Source organism: Eleginops maclovinus, chromosome 12 (assembly GCF_036324505.1).
Source record: "Eleginops maclovinus isolate JMC-PN-2008 ecotype Puerto Natales chromosome 12, JC_Emac_rtc_rv5, whole genome shotgun sequence".
Classification (NCBI taxonomy): Eukaryota; Metazoa; Chordata; class Actinopteri; order Perciformes; family Eleginopidae; genus Eleginops; species Eleginops maclovinus.
Window position 1 is genome coordinate 26,919,052 of NC_086360.1, and position 17,553 is coordinate 26,936,604.

General features: G+C 41.9%; 1 protein-coding gene across 13 annotated transcripts in view; it reads right to left on the bottom strand.

Moving 5' to 3' along the window:
* fbrsl1 (fibrosin-like 1) overlaps positions 1 to 17,553 on the bottom strand; it is a 310,343-nt gene that overhangs the window by 207,135 nt on the left and 85,655 nt on the right. For all 13 annotated transcript variants that reach the window (XM_063897087.1, XM_063897085.1, XM_063897084.1 and 10 more), the window contains exon 2: positions 10,242 to 10,466. In XM_063897087.1, the coding sequence (XP_063753157.1) occupies positions 10,242 to 10,466 (225 nt within the window). The remainder of the gene's footprint in view (positions 1 to 10,241; positions 10,467 to 17,553) is intronic.

The window sequence follows — 17,553 nt, forward strand, 5'->3', positions numbered from 1 at the left end:
CTCTTTAAAGTAGAGACACTACATACTGATATACACCTGAAGATGAGTGATGGCCCTTTTTCTTGATCCAATCGCTCTAAAATATTAATCTTGCCCCTTACAGCAATATGAGAATCGCACATATCCAGTTTCTCTTTGCCTCCATTATCTAATCCCAGCATGCACTAGCCGCGGCTGCAACAGAGCATGACTTTAGATCCCTGCTAATTTAATGTTGCCAGACATAATTGTCCCCCGAGAGGTTGCTCTGAAGTAGCGCCGGCGTATCTCAATGACTGTGGCTTGTTAAAAGTGAAGGGACGTGTGTGTATGGACTTACAGTACAGCAGCCGGGCCAAAGACCTTACATGGCCTGACGTTAATCACTGTGCACTGTCCCATGCAATGTTCACCTGGCTGAGCACAGCAGGCAGAGGTTGTCTGGCTTTGTCAGTCGCTTCCCTTTTATTCCCAGTTCTATTTCTGTCTCTCTGCCGAACAATCTATTTGTGTAAGAGGTCGGGAGGCTGCAGCCCGGGGGGAGAGGAGAGGTGATGGATCTTGAGGATATATCCTGAGGTGGATAAATATTTCACTGGAGGCTGCAATGAAACTTACTGATGAAGTGTTCCACTCCCATTGAACTGTGGTTTGTTTGGATTGCCTCTGTGGGTCTGAAGGGATCTCTCAGGCCCAATTCCTAAGCTACACCTACACACTCCCAGTCGGTGTGAATCAGCTGAATGAGGGTCCTTCTTTAAGGGGAAGGGTATAAAAAAGGGACAAGCTTCAGGACGATGGTTTAGAATGAAAATGAATTGGAGAGAAAATTATAAATGATGAATCCAATTACACTCGAAATGTGGATTAATAACTTCCTGTTGGACAGTTAATTAACTTCCTGTGGGCGGGGTTTAAGAACATGTTCAGGAAAGGCAGCCAGAACCAATGTAGACTTCCTGTTGGGAGGTTAATAACTTCCTGTTGGGAGGTTAATAACTTCCTGTTTGAGGGGTTAATAAATTCCTGTTGGATGGTTTAATAACTTCCTGTAGAGAGGTAAATAACTTCCTGTTTGAGGGGTTAATAACTTCCTGTAGAGAGGTAAATAACTTGCTGCTTGAGGGGTTAATGACTTCCTGTTTGAGGGGTTAATAACTTCCTGTTGGGAGGTTAATCACTTCCTGTAGAGATGTAAATAACTTCCTGTTTGAGGGGTTAATAACTTCCTGTTTGAGGGGTTAATAACTTCCTGTTGAGGGGTTAATAACTTCCTGTTGGAGGGGTTAATAACTTCCTGTTGGAGGGGTTAATAACTTCCTGTTGGATGGGTTAATTGGTACCACTACCCAATAGTTGGTGTGGAAGGGTATTTAATGTGTCAGACCCTAAACACAAACACAGAGGAAGTGCGGACAGAGTGGGAGTAGGGCTCAGTTTGTAATTGGAGCTTAGTGTGTAGCTGCTATCCATTTTAATAAACAAATCATACCTCAATATTAATATCGGCCTCCTCTAAGGTAACCATCACTCCCAGTTTACCATACAGTACATTCGCCAAATCACATTTCCTACGCTCCCCCCACACATTAGTTCTACACCGATGGGACTGTTCCCTCATCCTTTCCCAGCATTCCCTCTGGCATCCCGGAGAAAGTCAACACCATCCGCTCCAGGGAAAAACCCACAGGGATAAGTTTGGCTCCTCGCGCTAAATCCACTGTGGTCAGTCCGTCCGGAAATAGAAAAGTAGACGGGATTTAGGAAATTTGAAAACACACAGAGACAAGCTACAAACTCAGAGACACTCATGTTTGACATATGACAGTTTTCTTTGCCGAGTTCCTTTTTAAAACATTAAGTTATGAGAAATATTTACCCTCATTTGTCACGATAGCTAACAGTGACTGAAAGACGACCTCACTTAGATTTGTCTTTCCAAAAAAGCTCTCCTTTCAATTGTTTATCATGCATGCTCTTGCAACTACATACTAAAACATCAGTATGGACTTTTAGTTGCTCAACAGCATGACGTTTTCCAACACGTTCATGTCAAAAATAATGTAGATGAACATTTGTTTGTAGTGTAGCCGTTTCATCATTCCAACATTTATTCATGCGATTCATTTTGCAATAAACACTCTCCGCCTGATCTCTGATCTAGTTAGCTGGGCTCACGGTGCTCTAGTAAACTTTCTAGAGTTTCTTATTTATGAAATCTAAATGTTTCTAGGGTACATGCACCACATGTTTTTGTAATTCCCTGGTAAGCACTCCTAATTCACTACCTTTCAACTTCTTTAATTTGTAGTAATTCAAAGCTATTCAATCCAAAACAAACTGACTTTTTTTGAGTCATGACACTGGTATGGATCAACCGCAACCATTTTGGTGTACACAATCTACGTCTAAAGAAAATAAGTAGTGTTTTATCTGAAGTAAACCACATTTTAATCAACTACTGCTGCTGTTGGGGCCGGCAGCAGACCACCAAAGGGATTTAATGGAGATGCATAATCTCTAACCTTTCACTTAATTAAAAAAAGATAAAAGTGTTGCAATTAGGAATTAAAGAGACAGTTTTTCTGTGAAATATATGAAAAATAATATTGAAATGAAAGCCTACACAAGTTCATTCTGCACAATATCACCTCTGCTGTAAAACTAAAGACTCTCATTCAAGAAAGCCCACATTTAGAAGGTAAAGCAATTAAGATTCAGGGAATATCTAATGTCATCAATCAGTGAATCGGATGTATTTTCCTTGTTATAATGAAACTCTTCCCATGGTCATTACTCCGTCTCTTGCACAGGAACATGTTTGTTCATCTGCTGCTGCTCTTTGATGTGTGAAGGATAATTATTCCCCCTGTGATCATGCAAACACGTCCATGTTACATGCAGCTGACTGATCGATCTGTCAGGGTCTATTTAAAGTCACGTCCTCCGCTCGTCTTCTTCCCGCTCTCCTCATTATCCACTCGTGTTATAACGCTCTTTCTTAAGCGGCGGTGTTAACCCGAGTTACAGAAGCAAAAGGGCTTTTTCTATCACGGCGCCACTTAGAAGCTTTCCACCCCGTAATTACATTAAGGATGTCATGTTTAGGTCTGATCTCATTACACGAGGGGTGGGGTTTCAGCTCCTCGATCAACCACAACATTATGAGCAGAGAAAGTGAGCAAAAGGTGTTAAACTCAGGTAAACAGGCGGAACAAATACGTCTTTATGAGGAGGTTAGAGGAAGAAAAAGGCATTTCATTTAGCTGGTGCTTCTACTAACATCCAAAGCGATTTACAAATAGTGCAACAACACATTCAGATAGCAAGACAAATGCAGGTTCATTCATTTTAAAAGCCACAAGATAGTCAGTGCAGGTGCTTTGAAATGAGCTAAAAGCCTTCACTAAAATAAGATTAGATAAGAACGACTTTATTAATCCCAAATTGGGAAATGTTTGTGTCGCAGCAGCATAATACCATACAAGGCATAGAAAAGCATAAGAAATAAACAACGCTAAAGTGTAGACATCTCAAAGAAGAAATATAAATTAAAGGGCATTAGAGAAAAGATATATATACAGTTGACTATGAAGATGTGGCGGTGGTGGCGAAGTCGATAGGGGCTTGGCCTGGGAACTGGAAGGTCACCAGTTCAAGTCCCCGAAAGACCAAGTGCCACCGTGGTGTCCCTGAGCAAGACACTGGTTACCTACACTGCTCCCCGGGCGCCGTACATAATGGCAGCCCACTGCTCCTAACACTAGGATGGGTCAAATGCAGAGACCGCATTTCGTTGTCCTAGTACTTGTACTCTGTGCAATGACAATAAAGTTGAATCTTTCAATCATAGATAGTCTATACACTGTCAGACAAGTAAGCACTATTGCAATTAACCAAATATAAAGCAGGATATAATATCTTGCAATGAATGGAATGTTAACCTAAACTCCCTTTTTTCTTTTTCATTTCAGTTACTATAAATGAAAAATGCCGCGTGTTGTACCCTAAACAGACAACTTCATTGTGGTAAAGGGACGGAAAATGCACATTTTTCGACTTCTTAGTATTAAGTGTCTCTTCTGTACCTCGTCTCCATACTATGATCTTGTGAGTGGGACATAGTAATGTCACGATGTTCAGGAAGTAAACAAAGGAGTCCAATGGAGGAGTTCCAGGTGGGGGGAAGGGAGTGTGTGTGAGAGAAACTCACTCTTGAGTGAACACAGGGTTTTCAGACCGATATAAACACACAACAGAAAAGGGAACCACCCAAAAGGCAGTCTTTAAAAGTAGTTTTCTAACTTACAATAAGTCAACAATGCTAGATAGCAGCTCAGCCACCTGTCCAGAGCGCCGGTTCACCTCCGGTTAAAATGAGCTGAACGCAGGTGAGCCGGGGGACATATCGTCTCTTTAGCCGAGCTGCTGCTGCTCAGGGTCGCTGCTCCCCAGATAGCAGCCCCCCCCCCGGTATCAGTCACCCTGTCTACACTGCTCTGTTAATGCCCTGGCTAATCTGATCTGTCTCCAGCTGGCTTACAGCTCATAAACACACATATATAAAGAAAGGTTGGTGTAGCTGAAGCAGCTACAGTATGACAGGGGGCACGCATGACGCTGGCTTCTCCATGTCCACAGACTGGCCTGCTATAAGGCCTGAGGTGGGTGTGTGGGTGTGTGTGTGTGTGTGTGTGTGTGTGTGTGTGTGTGTGTGTGTGTGTGTGTGTGTGTGTGTGTGTGTGTGTGTGTGTGTGTGTGTGTGTGTGTGTGTGTGTGTGTGTGTGTGTGTGTGCAGTAGGGTACTGCTCTAACGGACGGCGATAGTCGTGGGATGTGTAGCTATGGGTGTGTTGTTTGAGCGACTCAGCATTATGTGTTATGCATGACCCCCCCCGTCTGAAGCATCCTGAAGATCAAAGCCAGGTCCGATTAGACATTAGCCACGAGCTCCTTCTCGGGATGACTTGTTCGCCCTGCACAGGGGTTGGTTTTGAAGCTAGCTGGCTGAGTAAAGGGCTTAACATTTTAGGTGTTGCTATTACCCTTCATCAGACTTTCAGCTAAGGAGGCTAGCCGATAATAACGGACCCTTAAAGCCCATTTCAAATGTCACCCGTCTGTGTTTGAGTGGTGATCATGTAAATACTCCTAACCTTAAAACAAAATGAAACTCTACAGACTCAAACCCAGCTGTTTCCCTTGCACCTTGGCTATTAAACCACAGAAATAATAGAGATAATGACGTACCTAAAGGGTGTTAGCTCAGTAACGCAGCAGCACTTGTTAATACTATGTATATGCAAAGGTTGGCCTGTTTAAAGACAATACATCTGCATGTTTCTTGCTGTTCTGAGATGGTTTTTCATGCTTTGTTGCATATTCTAAGTCCCTTTGGATGAAAGCATCAGCTAAATGTTATGAAATGACTGTGTTTGCTATTATTCAGTCAAATGCAAATAGTATGGTCCTTTAAAACATCCAAACTTTATGTGTGACTGCTGCAGAAATACAGAATGACTCAGAGGAGAACATGTAAGATGTCCTTAGATCTTTTGCACACACACACACACACACACACTCCTGAGGTCCTTACGACTCTCCTAATTAGATCAAGTGCTTCCCTCCCAACACATCACTGTGCCTGTGGATCATAGTGTGTGACAAACACTAGAGACACCATCGCTGACTGGAGGGACGGAGAGCTTGAAAGGAGCGAGTCTAAAGGATAAAGCATAAATGCCCCACTCTAAATGATGGTTGTGTGAGCATTGTAAATATATATATATAGCCATCAGTGCATTACTTCATGTGTAAATGCCAGCGTTAAAACCCAGATGGCTGCACTGTGCTGCCCTTTTCCCACATTTACAACTTTATTTATGCGTGCACATCCATCTGCTTAGCATTTGTTGGATACAGTGTGCCCTCTTGCATGTAAGCAAGAGTAAACGTGTACATGTTAAATCATGTTGCCAACAAAGAGGAGTGAGGATGCTAAACAAAAGGCGCTGTTACCAAGGTCGTTTGCCCCCCCGTCCTTCTGGAGGCGAACGTGTTTTATATACATGGGATTCAGGAAGCTTGCAGAAACACTTAGAGAGCATGAGCACATCACAGGGGTGGAGGATAAAGTAAGAATAGATATCTTTATCCACTGCAGCTCTCTCCTGAGCTGTTACACACCAACAGCCTACTCGCTCAGGAATAAAAGGAAGCTTTGAAGAGAAACTTTTACTGCTGCTGTGATCATTTTACGCCGCTCTGGAAAAAAGGGTAACAATTCCTCGAGATGCACTCAACGCAGAGTGGCTGCAAGAGTGAATGTACCAAAACACCCACATATTAACATAAAAACCGGGGGAAATGTGGCCGTGTTTGTACGAGTAAATGTAAAGTAAAACTATCCATGTGTGATATGAGCAGTTGTGGGGTTTAGTCATGTTGTATTTGCTTTCCACAATTTCCTATTTCCCAACCATTTATAAGTCATATGAAAGCAGGTAGTGTGTGATAGAAATAACTCTAGCAGGCAGGGGAATATATTAAAGAAAACATATACTTTTGAGATTATTTGTCCAGTTTACTCACTGCTAATTTAAAGGGACCCCATTACTCTACTGGGACATGTCTCCATGCTTTAATGTTCAAAAAGCTCTTTATGTTTCTCATACTGCCTGTGCTGCAGCACCTCTTTTCACCCTCTGTCTGAGACCAGAGCCCAGTCTGCTCTGATTGGTTAGCTGGCTGACTAATTACAATTAAGCGGTGGATTGGTGGTTTCAGTTTTGCATTAGAGACAGCTTTATCTTAGCTTGCAGAAAAGTTAAAGCTGGGGCAGGTTCAAAGATAAGTTAGTGAATATTGCTTCAGACACACACTGAGACAAAGGGAAGGGTTTGGAGGTTAAGTAAAAGCTACTGAAAACTACAGTAGGTTACCTGCAGTACTTTAAAGATCAGGAGAGGTCTCCAGTTAAGAATAGGAAGAAAACAAATGGAAATTCAGTTTTCAAAAACCCAAGGACACCTCAGAAGGGCCCGTGAGGTGAACTGGTCTGTGCTCTGACTCGAACCAGTGACCGAAGCCATTTCCCTTTGTGCCATCCCCACGGATCACAGGGTTGAGGTGTGTGTTCAGGGGGACTTTAGCCATGAGCTCACTGTGCCTTATCTAGACCAGTGAGCCACGGACACTAAGCTGCTGCCAGGCCGGCCGTCGTTTAAACAGATTGACCGGCCGCTGACCTGCAGCGGACAAAACAACTCAGAGCGGTTAGAGAAAGTGAGATGGTTATGACTCACACCCTCCATCACCCCACAGAAGTGTGTATCATCCCAGGTGTATTGCCTATAATCTTTTTACTGTGCACATCCTGCACAGAAGTGTAGAGCCCCATCTTTCTAAATTGTTTACTGATGCACATATTTGTTTTTTTGGTCATTTTTCTGTTTTATATGTCTGTTTTTTTACCTTTTAATACGTGTATCTATGCACTAAAGCAAATTCCTTGTAGTTAAAAATGTACTTGTTGATTTCTCGGTTTGGTGACCTTCATAACGTGTCATCTTTGCACAAAAAAAATGCAGAAAATGCACTGTAATCTGGAGTTACAGTGCGTGCATGTCTTTGATCTGCCTCCAAGATATTTACAAGATGCATTTGCATAATACCTCTCCTATCTTAATCTCGTTGGGAGCATGTGTAGTAAATCTCAGATAAGGTGACAGTAAAACATGAGCACAGCTTTAGCATAACCGCAGCAGATTGTTGATACTGTGCAGTTACTATCTCACTGGAATGTAAATCTGCTCCAGTAATTGCAGCCAACCACTTAGATGAGAGCTAAATACATACTTTTTCACTTCCTCTCAGCAAAGTAAATATCACAGCCAAACTCATTTTCAGCCATGTTAACTTCCTTAGGAAATCTAATCTAAGTGAGACGTTTGTGTGTGTTTGGAGGAGGCCTCGGGGCCACGCAGCCTCATTATTTAGTTTGGCTTCCTGACTGCATTTCCCCCTCTTATCCTCAACAGCTCTACGGCGGAGCTTGGCCATGGACAGGAGCATAAAAACATCCGCCCATTTAAACAAACTGTTAACACATAGATGGGCTATCTCCCTGGGACAGACCCGGCCTGTGGGCTCAGCAGTGAGCTTCATATTGGCAGCCCCGACTCGGCATAAATAAACAGAACAGCACTTCTGCAGCCACGAAGGAACACGGTATGCTAATGCACCTGAAGGCAGCATACCAATAATGTGCTTATCAAACCACTTTGGGTAACACCAGGGGTCCTCAGTGATTCCACGTCACATATAATATCCTTCACTGAGCTCCAACGGCTATCTGACTGACTCCCTACTTCCCTAATGATGCAGTTCTTCCAAATGGTTTAATTTTGTACATGTCTATGTGTATTCTAAATTATTCAGTGTTTTTGTGTTGGGCATTCTTTGGATACTGTACTGTTGATGTTTATTTACCTTATTTTAATCTATTTTCAATATTTGTTTTGTTTATGTTTAACTCGTTCATTGCCTTGCCAAAAAGCGGTAAAAAAACCCAACCTTTTTGGGATCAATAAATGATGTCTAATCCGATCTAAATGGTCCTTTTCCATCTTGTGTTTCAGTCAGCACATACCAAGTCCACACGGTCTACATCTACTGCCGTTAAATGTTTGGTATTTACAGTATTATCTGGTCTGATTTACTGCTGTGTCACTCACTGCTGTATGTATAGTTTTCCTATTAAATGCCAAAATAATACACAAGAATTTGTCATTCACCACTAACTTAATACACTTGATGGAGACAATAATTAGTCAGATGCATCATGGGGAATAACAGCTTTCACTTTAGGGACGAAGTAAGGAAAAGCTCGTAATTTGGAATAAAAATAAAAGGAAAAATCATGTTTAGCATCACCGCTAACGCAGAGCAAGAAATGCAAAAGAGAAACGGGACTAAAAAGTCACTTCAAGAGAAAGAAAATGAGGGCCAAATGTCACCACCAACCATGACATGAAAAGCATTAACCAAAGGCTCTGCTGACAAAACCCCAAACAAATGAAGAACCTGTAAGAATGCTTTTAGTGGGAGTGACCTGGACTCAAAAGCTCCTATTTTACAAAAACACATCATATTCCATTTTCAAAATGACTGCTCTGACAGGCTAACACTGCAGCCTTAACAGAGTGTTTGTAGAGAATGATTTCCTCCAGTGCTGAACACTGAGAGCTGTTTTGACAGTGCACTGCTCAATGGGACTGAAGTGTTTCATGTGAAGTGAATTAATCTCCTGACAACCTCAGCACCGTGGTTCAAAGTCCCTGCTGACACACGAGAGAGCAAAGTCACATCTGACGTGAGGCTCTGAACACTCTTCACCTTTTATGGAACAATTGATCTTGTAATGCCTTAAAGGGAATGTGGCCATCAGTGAGAAGGATGGAGAGGATACATGTGGATAAAAGACTGCTTCTAGTGAGTCATGCAGATAACACTGGATAATCAAGTTGAATCAGATGCTACCGAAGCAGCTGATTGGCTCTTCTGACTTCATGGCTACACACATTTATGATACGTTTCGGTTCAGCAGGATAATATCCACATATTAACACCAGTTTGTGATTTATGAAAAGTAAATGCAATTCAAATAGTTTGTTAGGCTATAAAGGAACTAGAGCGCGGTCACATGACTTCACGTCACCACCGCTAAGCTAAAGGTGGCTAATGTTGTGCTATAAAGGAAATACAGCACGGTCACATGACTTCACGTCACCACCGCTAAGCTAAAGGCGGCTAATGTTGGGCTATAAAGGAACTAGAGCGCGGTCACATGACTTCACGTCACCATCGCTAAGCTAAAGGGGGCTAATGTTGGGCTATAAAGGAACTACAGCGCGGTCACATGACTTCACGTCACCATCGCTAAGCTAAAGGTGGCTAATGTTGGGCTATAAAGGAACTACAGCACGGTCACATGACTTCACATCACCACTGCTAAGCTAAAGGCGGCTAATGTTGGGCTATAAAGGAACTACAGCACGGTCACATGACTTCACGGACACCACTGCTAAGCTAAATGTGGCTAATATTGGGCATGATGAAGTTTAGACGTCTCATTTAAACACTTGTTAGCAACCGCCTTCATCGTTTATTTCTAAACAACAGTCCCAAACACCATAAGTCCTTTGAACAGACTAGCATTTTTAACTTAGGTAGAATATTTAGAACCATGGAGGCGCACTCACCATTTTGTTCTTCTTGGAGTACGTCCTCTTCAGCAGCCTGTCCGTCATCCTCTCCTGCTCCCGCTGGGCGTGATGAAGGAAGCCGTTCTCCAGAGGATCCACCACCGGCTGCACATTCTCCTCTTCCTCTTCCACCTCCTCGTCATCCTTCTTCTGCCGCTTCGCCACCTTTTTCTCCTTCCACCGCTCCTTCTTCTCCTGGGTCTTCACAACTCCGGTTTTCTTCTGAAAGGAGGAGATGAAAGCACGTTAGGAATATAGACACTAAAAAAGCAATATCTGACGAAACAAAGAGAGCTTTCATACATTAAACATGCAGTGCATCTTGTTGAAGGCTGCGGAATAAATCTATTTTTCATTGAAATTGCGGTATGGACTATAGTGCGATAGCCAATATTTGAAGGAAGCTAAAAATTGGGTAAAATAAGTATTTTTTTTCAGATTTTGCAGCCTTAATCTTGTCATTTGAAGTCGGTCGATAATGCCATATAACCTGTTGCATACAGTCCTTACTTTTTGAATTATGAAGAAACCAAATCTGACTTTCTATGGTAACATAGACGGTAATCAATGCCACACTGACAAGAGGGATTTACTGGCTCTAGGGTCTCAAGGTTTTCCCTAAAAACAACCGTACACAAGGTGGTGACAAGTGTATACAAGTACAAGACTTCCAACAAAAACATTAGAGCAGACAGATATCTGGATGGATGGACAGAGTGGAGGAGATGAATGTGTAAAAGAGTGGAGGAAGGGTGTATGTGTGTGTGTGTGTGTGTGTGTGTGTGTGTGTGTGTGTGTGTGTGTGTGTGTGTGTGTGTGTGTGAGTGTGTGTGTGTGTGTGTGTGTGTGTGTGTGTGTGTGTGTGTGTGTCGTGTGTGTGTGCCTCAGCTGGCAAACAGTGAAGCGTGCAGCCCCTTTCACTGCAGGCTTATAGAGAGCAAGCAAACAGTGGACCGTAGACGCTCACTTTCTCTCGGTTAAGTCATCTTTAATCCTGTCAACAGCAGAACAATGCCTTACTGCAGCCCATAATCACTTTATGGCTCAGATATAATGAGCTTACCATATGAAGTGCTGCTTTAACACACACACACACACACACACACACCCTGGAGAGAATACAGTCGCTGTACACTTACACTATGACCACGCAATTTCCCCCTGACTAATCGTTCCTTTCATGCTTATATGGAATCGGTGTTTGTTAATTGGAGTTTAAAGATCATTTGTAGCTGCCTGGTATCTTACATAATGTTCTTTTTCTTTGCAGTATAATTAGAGTAAGCTTAATGTCAATCAGACTGGCACAGTTTATGAGTTTTTATAAACTGTGGGTCTAGGAAATTATAGCTAACATTTTCATTCTGCAACCTTTAGCTCTGTATGTGCGCCTGTGTGTAAAAGAACTACAACATGATCACATGACCTCAATTCACCACCGCTAAGCTAAAGGAGGCTAACGTTGGGCTATAAAGGAACTACAGCACGGTAACATGACTCCACGTCACCACCACTAAGCTAAAGGTGGCTAATGTTGGGCTATAAAGGAGCTACAGCACGGTCACATGACTCCACGTCACCACCACTAAGCTAAAGGTGGCTAATGTTGGGCTATAAAGGAGCTACAGCACGGTCACATGACTTCACCTCACCACCGCTAAGCTAAAGGAGGCTAATGTTGGGCTATAAAGGAACTACAGCACGGTCACATGACTTCACGTCACCACCGCTAAGCTAAAGGCGCTAATGTTGGGCTATAAAGGAACTACAGCACGGTCACATGACTCCACGTCACCACCGCTAAGCTAAAGGAGGCTAATGTTGGGCTATAAAGGAACTACAGCACGGTCACATGACTCCACGTCACCACCGCTAAGCTAAAGGCGCTAATGTTGGGCTATAAAGGAACTACAGCACGGTCACATGACTCCACGTCACCACCGCTAAGCTAAAGGCAGCTAATGTTCAGCATGAAACTACGGACCTTATTTCAGACATCTTGCCAAAAATAGGTCCAATGTGAGAACTGGTTGCTGACTCATTTCCTGGTTTTAGGACTTATTCCTACCCCACACTATAGACGTACTACATGCATGTGGAAAACACGGCTGCCAGACTGATTTAATTGAATTGCATCTTCCTCCTGGGCTTCTGCTGCCTATTGTTTTCCAGATTTCCTCAGGGCTGAGTGGAGCATGCTCCTCGCTGCTTCTCTTTAAAGCCTGTCGGTGGAGATCACTGCGTCTCTGAATGGCAGCGGACGACAGGACGCTGTTTAAAGCTGCATGGAGTTCAAGGCTGAGGGCCGCTGGTTCACGTCCTAACATCTGTTCTCAGCCAGCACCACTACAGTCAGCACAGCGCTCCGTATGAATAATCAAATTATCGGCTCAGAGGGTGGGGAGGTTAGCAGATGGCTAGCGCATTAGCCCCATAACCGCTAATGAATGACACCTCCAGTGACAAAAGGTGTTCATGAGTCAGGTGCTTAAAACAAAAACTGGCCACAGCAAGGGAAGGTTTACAGGAGAAAAGGCAATATAAGGCAAGGCAAAATATAATAGTTCATAGTCAACACGTGCAGAACAAAGACGTTTAGAAACAGCTTTGTTCCAGCAGCTTTTGCTCAGGTGAACCAGTTTTGTGCTAAATGGAGCATATTTGTAGCTGAATTGTTCCCAACAAAGAAAAGATGTTTGGGAACCAAGGAGCTTAAATATACAAGATGCATAGAGAAGAAATAACATACATTTACACTTAAAGACTAGGTATGACTTTACTATCCGCTTATAGTGGAAGGACAGTCAGTAACTTCCATACTGTGCCAGAGTACACTTAACCTTTAGACTATTTATGGCCATGGAATGAAGCTCAATTTAATAGTTAAGTTCACAGAAACTAGAAAAGAAACTGAGATGTCCCACATTTGATTGACAGTCGCCCAGTCAGTCGTAACTTGGCTTTTATCCAATGGCTGTTTTAGAAAGAAAGAGAGGGCTATCACTCCTAGCTGTGTCAGATTTCAATCAATCAACAAAGTCTGGGAATGTATGTCCGAGGGCGATTCCCAGAGAGTTTGTGTGGACAAATTGTCCGAGTTTCTTTTCAATTGCACATGGAGGTGAAAAAAAAAAGCCTGGCTCATAAAGAAAAGAGGATTACCAAACAGAAAAGGTAGCAGCAGGTTGAAGTAATGAACCTTTACCACACTTTGCTTCAATCATCCAGGTCAGCTGATTGAATTTTCCTTTCTAATAGATGGACAGAATCCAAATAAACTACCTAGAAAATCAGTCGGTCAATTATGCTTGAATATGCTTCATCCCAGCTCTGCGTAGGGTTCCCTTTAAGGTGTTGCAGCTACAGAAGCCTCATTTTGCTTATAACAAAGGGAAATATGAACGGTATATTTCAATCTTGGAAATAAATTATCGATCTTTTTTTATCAAAGAAGATTTGCTGGAAAATGTCTTCAAATTGAATTGACTGATTTTATTTGAAAAGTGGCCTCATTAACACAATGACTCTGATATATCCATTTACATATAATAATATAAGACAAGCACAAGTGTCAGGTGTGTACAAATAAGGATGTAATATCATCCCACAGCAGCTGCTCTTAACTCACAAGACAACATAGAATTTCTCTCGAGGGAGCAGACGGTATTAGCAGGAAATCCATCACCTGGAGAGTCACGTTTTAGAGCGGCTAGGAGCACTACAGTCTGACAGGAAAGTCTCCTCCGTTATTAATAGCAACATGCCTTTGTGGACAAACTGGCGGTGAGTGATCAATTAAGCATCGTCTTGCAGAAACGTAGAGTTAATTATCATTCTGATGGAAGTCCCTGCGGTTATCATCTGCTTCATTCATGCAGGTAGAGAACAGTGATACACTACACTGATTATCTGGCAGGTTGACACGTTTATCTTTAATTGGGTTTTAATATCTTAGCGGAGGTTTGGCATCGTCTTTGTTGGGGAAGATAATGTGCAAGCTCAGGGCTTTCCTTACAGCAGTCAGAGCGGGTTAGCACTCTCTAAAGGAAAAGATAATATTTGTTTTAATCAACAATTGGGATTTGTTTTTCTTGTATGGTCTGAAAATAAAGAAAATCTTAATTAATCTGCCATTGTCAGATGTTTGTTGCTTATGACAATTTAGTGGTTTAACGTTTGAGGCAAAAGTAACAGCTGAAAATGACTATTGATGACATCTTGTGCCTTTTTACTCTATATGTTTGTCATTGAAATACAGGGATGTGCAGATTTCCCCCGTAAAATGTCAAAGTGATGCCAGGAAACAATATCTCTTTGGTCAGAAAGGGTATCATGACTCCAGAAATATGAAGATGGAGTCAGTTGTCTGGTCGGACGGCAGAGACAGCTTACGGAGAATAAATAGGGGATGGATGTCCGGTGGGTCTGCCGGTGGACGAGTGGCAGGCAGCAGGCTGACACAGACTGAGATTTCTGATCCTTTCTTTCACTCTCCTTTTTCTGGAGAGGAAGTAAAGAAACCGGAGCTCTGGATTTATTTGTTGTTTGAGGTGCAATATATGACTCAGCAGCTTTAAGACTTGAAGACACTATTATTTTCCACTTGGTTCTAATGCAGGACTTTCACCGGAAAGTGGGCGGGGCCTGAATGAAGTGACGTTAGCCCCTCATGCTATACTTTTCTAGAAAAAACCCTGGAAATATGTAATTAACAAAACCAATAAAGAACATCTGCACACATCTTTTTTTTACCTTCATAATCAATCAAATTACATTCACAGACTTTGAAGGACATCTCTGGGGCTCACTCTTGGTGCTTATGTACAGTAGCAGCTTATGGTGGAGCCATGAGGCAGCACGGGGAGCAGCTGAACGAGTTATACAAATGTATTTTTAAACGTCAATGCAAACTACTCAAAAGACCTCGAGTCACCGATACTCAACACCTGTTCTCCTGGGCTAAATGTTGCACTGACTCCATTCAACTTGAGCATGAACATCTGCTTACATAACTGCAGGTGTGAGGTGAACACATGCAGGTATTGCAAATGCAAAACGGTTGAAATGTTATAGATGAATATTGTGCACAAGGCTTTCACTGCCAGTCATTTTAGCTTAGCAGCAAAATATGATTTAACAGTCCAGAAAAGTGCAAAGGATTACTGTGAATAATGTCAATTAAAGTCAAGAGATACTTATATGAACAAATCAAATGTAAATTGTGCCACAAAACCAATGATGTATGAACTCTACAAGCCCCATGTGTTGATGTAGACATGGGTTCACAGAAGGATGGCAAAGATACATACACTAAAGGTGGCGTCTCATGCTGTTTCCTAAGATAAGATAAGATAGTCCTGAACAGAGATCACTAGCTTGTCTAAACCTTTGTGTATTTATCGCTTAGGAAAACATCTGAGGACTGGTGGAAATTACGCAACAAATGAGTCAAAGTAAGTTTTTCTTCTGGGTCTTTTCTCCACATTTATCTTCAGAGATAAACAGCTCCAATGATTACAGCCACAGTCATAAGATACTTTAACCACGACTCATGATTCAATGATGACTCAAAGGATGGTCGACCCATGATCGTGTCACTGGTCAGCCTCCGATTCGTCACATGGTACCTTGTGACTGGTCCTCTACTAAAGAGATTATAATCTCTACTCTCTTGGCTCACAGAATAACATTTATAGCATGGAATCCTTTAGATAATCATACTTTCCAATAGGGCATAATGTCACTGCATGTTAGCCCACATCAAATCCCTTATAGGTAACGTCTACCTTTACGAGTGACACTGAAGCTCTCTGCAGTCGTTTGGTTGGCTAGACTGTCATCTCACTACCTTTTATTCATCGTTATGTTTATATAATGTATGCCTCTGCAACAGGGTTTGTGTTTTAAGAAGCTGGATTCCTATATTTCCCCTCAGGATAGAAACTATCTCTACATATCTTCAGTATTTAACCATATCTACCATACCTAACGTCTCCACATATCTAGCTTCCCATCTATCTATCTATGAATCTATCTTCCAATCTATGTGTTTCAATAAGAGAAAGATGTCATTATAGGTGTAAAATACCTGTCATGCCTTACAGATTATATGTGGATAATATTAATTGTTATATTCAAGCTCGAGCCCCACACAGCAACTAGACTTTTGATCTGCTCTCAAGCGTCTGCCGTCTTCGTAACAAACAGATTTCAATTGTCTCTCTGTGTCATTTCCATTTATTCACAGTGTATGACTCCAACAACAGATCTATAGTCGCTGCAGGAGAAGAAGAGGACTCCATCCCTGCGTGTCTGCCAGCTACAGGCTTAGCTGTGATACCATTTCCATGTGCCTTTTATAAAATAGATACTGAATTATTTCGACACATAATGAAACAGCCTCCTCCCTCTATAACCCGTAGAGTAAAGCAGTGACGGAAATTATTGCAAAGTAAACGCTCTGCATTTGTGTGTTTGGTTAAGGTTGTGTATTTTCTTTCCATTATAAAAGGCATGCTGTTATCTCTTTACTCTCAATGCTCCTGCAACCCGGTCACGAAACACTTGAAATCTTTTAATTTGAAAGATTTTCCCAATTGTTTTATTTCAAAATACAGGAAATTCACTTTATTTCTACAGACAATATTTCGACAGAGTGGTAAATCTTTTCAACTTGTTCAGCCTGGGCCAGACAATAATTGTGTCAGATAAGGCTAAACAAAAACAATCAAATAAATGAATTAATAGACGAATAACGACTCACTAATATACTTTGTGTAAAAATGATGCCGGTTCAATGATTGGCATTCAAACCCCCTGGCATACATATTTAACAACCAACAAATTTGTGGAAAACTAAAACTTAAAAAATATATCTTAGTGGATTTCTATTCATTTCATTTCAAATAATAAATAATGATGTCTGGATCAGAAATGTATTTATTTAAATGTGGATTTCTTCATATTTATTTAACACAATGCATATCTGTGTGTGTATAAATCACAGATAAGATTTGGGAATATTTCCGCGTGCATGAATTTAGATTAATAACATCAACACCAATCTGCCTCAGGAAAGTATTAACGAGGTAAAATGATAATTATCCGCCGCCTTTTCTGGTTATTGTCTGTGGAAATAAGTGCCATTTTCTCCAGTTTGGATCAAAAAGTGACAAAAAAAGGAGGAAAGGATAAAGAGGACGGACAGAGGAACAGACAGACACAGTGCTAGTGAGTGGAGGGTGTGTGTGTGTGTGTGTGTGTGAGAGAGGGGGGGTTGCTCTGCCTGGAATAGGAGAGACCGCTCGAC